Genomic DNA, 8,893 nt, shown 5'->3' on the forward strand with positions numbered 1-8,893 from the left:
AGAAATTCATAATTCTCGTCCCAGCCCGCTCCCCGCCCGCCTCGATTTTCAGTTGCCGCATCGACTTTTTTGATATTTACTATTTTTTCGGCCGCCGAAAAAAAAAATCGACAATTCACCTACCAATCGTGATGTTTCATTTCTAATTACGCCTTGCGTCCTCTACTTAGCTGTAGTACAGCTGTAGCTTCTGTAGTGCGTATAAACGCATGCATTTCACACTGCGAGCTCGGCAAGAAGGAATGACCCACAAAGCAGTCGAACTGTAGTTGGATGGGCGCGGGCGCGGGCCTGGGCTAGCTAGCTGCGATGAACAGCGCACTCGGTACGTCGTGAACGCGATAGCGGCAACATTTGCTATCTTGCTATCGCTGATATTCCACGCATATTTCGCGCATTGTTCGTATTTTTCCCCGTTTCTCATATTTCAAGCGGATGAATTGTACTGTACAAATGCTTGTGAGGATTGTATCGAGTTTGTATACATTTTCATGTCATTGTGACTACAGTTGTATGTGCATGTGTGTGCAGTGTCGGAAGGTACGGTGCCGGCGCACCGTATTGGCAAAGTGTGCGTGTCTGTCCAGGGTCGGTCACCGGTACTTGTACCATCCTCTGTCAGCTGTCTGCACGCACGCATGAACACATTCGAATGTGTAGAAGCCCGTACACTCTGCTCTGTAACGTTGCATCGCTGACGGCGATTTATTGTTCTATTTTGAAGAGAAAATGAATGCGCTTTTCCAGCAAATGTAGAATTATCAAATGGGTGTATCTACAAAATAAATAACTTTTCCACGCATTCTGGTTTGTCTCGTATTTCTGCGAGATACTTTTCTTTACGATGTAAATTCACGGACACGGCCGTGAGTCGTATCATCTGTAGTGTGGTATACAAATATTACAATCATTCATCATCCAAATGATGAGTGATTTTCAAATGTCTTTTTAGAACATGAAGAAACATCTTTAAATGTTTAATGCTATAATGCCATATCAGTATCATTTTGACATCCATCTGCAATTGTACAACAGTTTCCAGTTAAATGTGCTACAATGTACTGTGAAGAAATGCAGATACATACCAGCTGTGTGGACACATAATGTTACAAACACCAATGATAAATAAAGCAGTGTTTTGAATATCATGGAATTTATTTCAGTCGTACATTCTTTGTTGAAAGACATGTTTTATACCTGTTTCTGAATAGCACAATACATCAGAATTGCAAGTACACTGGTATCAGAAATGCCATTACAACACTAATAATACCAGTATCAAGATGGTCATTGACCCTTGACATCTGTAGTGGAAAGAAAAAGCAAATGTATTTCTGCATGCATGAAGTTTCATTTCAAGTATGGTACAAATCTATTTGTTTGAAAATGCACAGAGTGCAGGCAAGACATACACTTGGGACCTGGTCTCTCATAACACAGCTACCAGAGTGATATTTCATTTCATAAATTGGATATAAGAAAATAGTAAAGCCCTCTCTCGTTACCTTTCTCAGAATTACCAGATGAGAAACACATATTACTTTCATTTTGACAATCCTCGAAAAAATAGTAAGATATCAAATAGTAAGGACCTCCCTCATCGCCTTGCTCAAAAAACCCGGACGAGAAACTACTATCTTTTTTTACTTGGCCTAAGAAAGATTACAATTTCCACATGTTCACGTATCAGTGGCATATTAATAAAGTAGCAACCACATGTTAAGAAGCGAATATTATGTGGGCTTGATGCCATAATTATGAAGTCTCACATTGAACTTGATATTTAAACAACTCAAGCACTGCAAATTTGCTTTGGACATGACACAAACAGAAAATGACAGTAAGGTCTATCATAATAGCATCATCATATTTTAGCTATGTTGTATAATATCATATGTAATATATAATATCGGGGAATATCTGACGTCAACAATATCGCCCTAATCAATTGAAGGCGTCATTATAATTATCACACAAATCTGGCAGGATACTATGCACTGGTTTAAGCGAGCACTTTCGGTTTCTTGTCATGTACCTTTCAGGATGCGGAGGTGAAATCGCGATTCCACGAGATGGTTCCATCGTGGTCGCCTCTCCACTCTTCCCCGACCTCGGCTATCGTATCAACCTCAACTGTATCTGGAAGTTCACGGGCGACCCAGAGAGGCGTGTATCCGTTGTCTTCAAAGAGTTCTCAACGGAGAAAAAATACGACACTGTCAGTGCTGGCATTGGACCGTCGCCTGCCCGCGATGGTTCCAACTACGTCATCCAGAGCCACAGTGGGAATACCCTACCTGATCCAGCCGGCTTTGACTCGCCCACGAACGAGGCGTGGATCTACTTCCGGTCAGATGCATCGGTCATCGACCGTGGATTCAAAGTGGAGATTTCAGACACTTCCATTATTTGTACGTTGTTTGAAGTGTACTTATTAACAATAAACTCCGTGCACCTTGCTTTGCTTTTTTTTTTTTGCATGTTTTCTTCCTTTTCTGTCTTGTTTTCATCTTGAGGTGTCTGTTATCTTCCCCGTCGTTATATTCTTCCGCCTCTCATCTTCAGCTTACTCCATGCCTCTCTATCCTTCTCTATTTTCCCTTTATAAATTTCACTGCTGTTCTGCTTTCTATCACTCAATTTGGTAAGTGTTCATATTTTGTTCTCTCTAACAAGTTGATATTTTCAGGTTTTGTAAGGAGGTGTCTCTTTTCAAATCGATTTGAAATTTTAACCATATATTTCAACTGAGGTCTTCACAATTCATGTGTCAGAAACCTCCGTAATCTATTCCCCCCCCCCCCCTTGCCAAATTGACGTTTTGGTCGCCAATACCATTTAAAATGAATTCTGTAGAAATTTATTGTGGTCTGTGTCAATGCTCCAAGGAAACCAAATACAATGTCCTGTTTGAACGAGGGAGCGATTGTATGGCAGGGTAAAAAGAGCTCTGTAGCACCCACACTCATGCCACTGCCCGACACTTTAGTAGGATTATTATGTCCACCATATTATTTAGAAACAAAATGCAGAGCAATATACTCTAAATCCACATATTACTGTCGTGACCGTGTCCTTTTTTACGCACATGTGTAATGACTTTCGTATCTCTTTTTTTTTTATATATATATATTGTGTTTTCACCTCAGCGTCTCGTTCACTTATGGTCTCTGCAATATTTGTTACATTAAATGATTATTCGACATTTGGGTCTGTGAGACTAATTGTAAGTGTTATCTCCCTTTCTATATCAGCTTCGAACTACACTCCTGAGGCCAAGCCAACGAGGGAGCCAGACACGGGTAAGCAAAATATTTTGAATGGGATGAGGAGAAAGGAATTCAACATCAGCATCTCAAGTTATAGTCATCACAATCATTTTTCTTAAAAGTATCTAATTCAAAAATACTTTTTCTTAGGGCTTTACTCTTCGGCTACTGACATTCACGCTGGCACACTAGAGAATATAATGTAATATATTTTGCTGAAAGGATATAGTAGTTTTATTACAGAGATAGATTGAAAGTATAGATGATTTCTGGCAAAGCCTGTTCTATAACATCTGAGAATAATGAGTCAAAGGGGACTGCTGATAGCTATTCTCCAATTTTAATGTGATGGTATAATGCCGAGACGAATTTAGTTAACCATGTGAAAATACTAATCAAACAAACAAATGAAACCTGTCGATTTAACACAGCCATCCTGAAAGAGCCGAGTATTCTTCGTACGGGACTAAACAAACATATGAATATATTATGTTTTATTTTCCTAACAGATTGTGGTGGAGAGGTGACGGGAGGTCGTTTCAGCACCAAGCTGGTCATCAACTCACCCGGTAGACCGTACCGGAAGTTCTTGGACTGTCTTTGGGAAGTTGATATTCCTTTCGGCGGCCGAGTGCGCATTTTCTTCACCCAGTTCAACACAGAGGGCTCTCGTGATGTCCTCTTCATGGGTAATGGCACCGATCCAGACGATGAGAGTAGTATTTTCCTGACTCACAGTGGCCGAAACAAACCCAAGGAGATCAGGACGGTGGCTAATAAAATCTGGATGAGATTTGTTACCGACTCCGTCAACGAATTTTCTGGTTGGACAGCTATCATCGAGGCACTCCCCTATAATGGTGAGAAGATTGTTCTGTATTGTGTCACAAACTTTATGATGCCTGAATCTTCGTCACGCCATCCACCACCATCTAATAGATTTGTAGACAACACTACATTATACGGATATTATTAACAAAGTTCCCGGGCAAAATTGCATGATACGTTAATTTGTATGATTTCCGTGAGATGATTTGAAAACGTTTTGTGGGTGTATCAAATTAAACGATAATATGTACTTTATCCCTCGTTTCTAGTCGTGCAGTATGCATAACAAATAAGACGATACAGTATTTGTAAACTCCCGTTTATTGTCTCAGTGTTTACTTTGCAAGAAACGGGACTGTGAAACGTGGCTGCTGAACAATCTCTTACTGTTGTTGAACTGTAGAGTGCGGTGGATATTTGTTTATCCCTACGGACGGGTCGCTGACCATTGGTTCCCCGAACTTTCCCTACAACTACTTCGACAACCAAAACTGCTACTACCAGATCAACGGGGCGCCTGGTCGCAGGATAGAAGTCAACTTCCTGGAGTTCACCACAGAGGCCAGAATGTTGGACCACCTCAGCATCGGAGAAGGCTGTCTACAGGAAGGTGGGGATATCATTGTGGGGAACCACAGCGGCTACGGGGTACCTCCTCCCGGTCGATTTTTCTCCAGACGCAATGCGGTGTGGATGAGGTTCCATTCCAACGAGGTCAACACTTACCAGGGCTTCCTCATCAATTTTGCGGACGCAACCACTCCAGCTGGTCAGATTTTTTTCTTTGTAACTTTTCTTGATTTTGTGTGTGTTTCCTTTTTCATTTGTACCATAGAACGCCATAATAGACCAGTTCTCACTCAGACAGTAAATATTTATATTATATTGGATGGCTATGAATGGGATACCAGGGAATATTGCATGGGTTAGGGCCAATATTGCACGAATCGAAGATTAGTGCAAAATTGACCCTAACGAGTGCAATATTCCCTGGTATTCCATGAATTACTAGTAATGCCATCCAATATCGTGCGATCTTGAACTGCCAGTAACAACGGTAGCCTATGGGGAATTAATACGTTGGCCTATATTCGAAGAGTTTGTTTGCAAAAACCGATAAGTCCATTTTTGAAGAATTTGAAGTGCGCTCTCTGTCATAAAGTACAAAAGAATCCCTTTTAAATGATATATTGGTCACTACATATAAAGGTACATTTTTGAAGTTATGGTCAAAAGAAGCAAATATTTTCTTATTATTCTCTTTATTTTTCTTGACCTTTAATCGCAAATACATGTATCTCCATTTGGAAAATATGGACTTATTATTTTTGCAAACAAACTCTTTTCGTTTCGTTCAATATGCTTTGATATTGAACGGTAAAAATTGAGCGGACAACAATACCCGTTTTTAATACGCCGCTAAAACGTCCTTAGATTATAATTTTCAATACTGAACGTTCCGTGTGATTTTTTTTCTAGTTTCAGGGCCGTCGCCAGCTTTTTTGTTCAAGGGGGGGGGGGGGGTACGTTTATATTTCTGGTTCCACTTCCCGGTTTCATCAGCTAACAAGCAATATATATATATATATATATATATATACGCCTGTATATGATTTTTTTTTATTTAGCAATCACGGGAAGGAGTTAAAGAGCTTTGTACGTGTATCTGTATATACTTACCTCAGTCGTTTCATGTCTCGTGTTTCACTACTTTGTTCGGCAGACGACTCGGGAGCCCGCTGCGAAGTTTTCGTACCACCAACAATGCCCCCGACCACCACCAAGAAACCGTTCAAACCTGTCATCTACCAGGAGGTCGATGACTGGTCAGGCGTGGGTCCTGGTCCCGACTGGTACTACTACGGGGAAACTGGCAGTGGTGATAATCCAGCAGCAGACAACCAGTACACCATGACTGACTTTGACTACTCATCTCCAGCGGCTGAGGAGACTCTGCCCCAGACCAATGAGGCGAGTTCCTCCCGAGGGGACTTCGCGTAAAGACGGGAGTCTCTGCCACTATGTCATAGCATACGGTCACGCAGGTAATATTGCAAATCTGACTGAAGGAATTACTATAAACCCTTTATCTAGGGTATTGCTCTTGGTGCCCTGGATGCTACCATCACCATCAATTATTTAGGGATGACATATTCGAAGCGTTAACGAACTCAGTATTTCACATGCGCGTAAAACGTGTTGATTGCAATAAGAAAAGCGATTAAATGGTCGAATCTACATGATAACTAAAAACTTTCAAAGTATAGGGCAGCTAAATCTCTTTTTTTTTTTCTTGCTCTCGTTAGGTTCTTTTCATTGGAATTACATGTATCGACCTGAACTGCAAAGCGAATTAAGCTTGCTGTGGGTCTTTTCCGCAAACCTCTTCAAATCATGTAGTCGATTAGATCACATTGTGACGCATCTGCTGTAGGTCTGATCACACAATAGTCATATTTACACTTTTAAAGTTCCCCCATTATTCTTACTACACAGTATACTGAGCTAAAAAAAAAAAAAAAAAAAAATCCGAAAAGACAGTTGTTCGAATGTGCGCCCACGTGACCCTTTTGCGTTTGCACAAAATAGAAAACGCTATAACAGCAGTTTACAAAATTGTGCGTGTATGATGTTTCCATCTTATAACGTAATGACATTCACGTGAAAGGAGGCCCCATCCATTTCAAGCTTAATTGCTCACGATGGCGGTCTCCTGCATTCAGTTATCTCAGTTATTTACTGAAAAATACTGGATATTTTATTTTAGGTTTCTGTGTACGACTACTGCTCGATGCAAATACTTATATGTATCTATATTTGTGCACTGTTATCATTTTATTTCACTGCACTTGTTATTCTTTGTCTTGGTGCTTTTGAAATCTGTATTCAATTTGTATTTGATTGACTGCGGAAATAAATCAAATCAAATCAAATCAAGTGAGTTTTGATTAGATCTTAGTGATACTGGTCGGCATTCTGCAGAACAATTTAATCAATGCATAAGTAATGCACGTAATTATGATTGTGGGTACTAGTATTCTGTGCTCCCATTTTTTACCTATACAGACTGTGCATGTATATTATATAGACAGACATTCCGTTCAAACGTTAAAGCCGCAACAATCTTATCTTGGAGTATGTTGGAGATGCAGTCTGCCAGTTATTTTTATTAGTCAACTTACCATATACGTGTAAATCACCATGTAAATGAACAACTTTCTCTGTGTTTATTTATAAACAGGTAAACTCGTATTTTCGGACTGGTCATGGCTGACGAATTGAGCTGTTCGTGGGTGAATGTGAAGGGAAGTATTCTGAGTCCAGGGCACATGACGTCACAAAGGCCAACACACACAGACAGGGGGAGATAGAAGATTCATAAAGTGAATGAGACAAATCAGTGTGTAATGTATTGTAGCTGGTAATGTAAATCTGTACATTGTATCAATAAGCAATTAGGCAGGAGCAACATGCTTGGTAAATGTACTCTCCCTCCTGTCTATACTCCTTTTCTATTTTTGATTGAAAGAGCGGGGAAAATACGTAATAAAACCAACTAAAAAAAAAAGAAAAAAGAAAGAAAAGCAGATTTGATGTGACGAACAGTATATGCTTCCATGTTTTCCAATCTGTATTCTGTCGTTCACTCATCTTTGCCTGATTTTATCTTGTTTTACCCAAAACACTTGCAATGGGAAATTGAAACGTGTGTACAAAGTAGAACCTCCTCGATTTGTGTTAAAAAAACAGCATGAAAGTATTTTGCCCCTGCCTAGCCGTCGTACTTCTATTTAAGTGTTGCGCTATGATTATGTATTGTACCACAAAAGTACTTTATACCATACGTACTACAGTGTATCTTGCCAGTATTTTTCACATTACTTGTATATGGTTTTTAGTTGAGGGTATAAACACCTAACATAATCATTCTTGTAATATCTAAATGAAAGGAAATGGGGGATTTTACCTGATCCACGTCCTTTTGCCGTTTGTTGAAATGCAAATAGATTTTTATGCAAATTTCATAACGTTTTATATTTAAAGGCTTGTGCGTACTTTGGTCTTTGTAGCAGATATAGGCTTTTAACTTTCCAAGTAGCGTGTTTTTAACTGTAGAAAGAATAGCTTTTAGCCAGTGATTTGTTTTCAATGCTGTACAAAGTTTACAAAATCAGATACTGACACTAGACCCAGATGAACTTTGATATACATACTGTTTTATTTCCGGACCATGGTTGGTTTTTGGATCCACGCTGTTTGTAGTTTATTGCTGATAATCTTATGCCTATATCCCACATTTTACACGTAGAATCGGTGTTGGGTTGTTGTTGTTTTTTTTTTATGACAAAAATGATGCCCTTATTTAAAATTATTTTCCTCAGCCAGTACTGATATTCAACAAGTCGTTAATAAAAGCCAGATTTTAGTTTCGTGACAAAAGACTGAAGAACTGTAAAGAAAAATCCTTCTCTTCCAAGCGAAAAGTTGTTCACTATTATAAATATCTCAAAACAACAGCATAATAATGATATCTTCTTTATAATTCTTAATGTTAGAAGAATATTCTTTCTGCATCAAATTTTAAAACATAAACTATGTGGGGTAGTGGGTGGTTTGTTTATGTACATGTACTTTCATAATTATCGACATCTGAAGAAAAGCAAGTACACGTGTATATCAGATTTTGTTTGATCTTTCGAAACTATTCTGTAAAATGGTCTGAATTTATGTTTATGCTTTATTTTCTGTCGGTTTTCAATAAAAACATCCCAGTCTAATCTATCCTCACTTATAAA

General features: G+C 39.1%; 1 protein-coding gene across 1 annotated transcript in view; it reads left to right on the top strand.

Moving 5' to 3' along the window:
• Positions 1-8,866, top strand: part of LOC140243651 (tolloid-like protein 2) — a 37,224-nt gene extending 28,358 nt beyond the window's left edge. The window contains exons 9-14 of the mRNA XM_072323314.1: positions 2,043-2,411; positions 3,255-3,302; positions 3,779-4,129; positions 4,501-4,866; positions 5,821-6,142; positions 7,339-8,866. Coding sequence (XP_072179415.1) covers positions 2,043-2,411; positions 3,255-3,302; positions 3,779-4,129; positions 4,501-4,866; positions 5,821-6,098 — 1,412 coding nt within the window. The 3' untranslated portion in view covers positions 6,099-6,142; positions 7,339-8,866. The remainder of the gene's footprint in view (positions 1-2,042; positions 2,412-3,254; positions 3,303-3,778; positions 4,130-4,500; positions 4,867-5,820; positions 6,143-7,338) is intronic.
• Positions 8,867-8,893: the final 27 nt, after the last annotated feature.

This window comes from Diadema setosum, chromosome 20 (assembly GCF_964275005.1).
Source record: "Diadema setosum chromosome 20, eeDiaSeto1, whole genome shotgun sequence".
Taxonomy (NCBI): domain Eukaryota; kingdom Metazoa; phylum Echinodermata; class Echinoidea; order Diadematoida; family Diadematidae; genus Diadema; species Diadema setosum.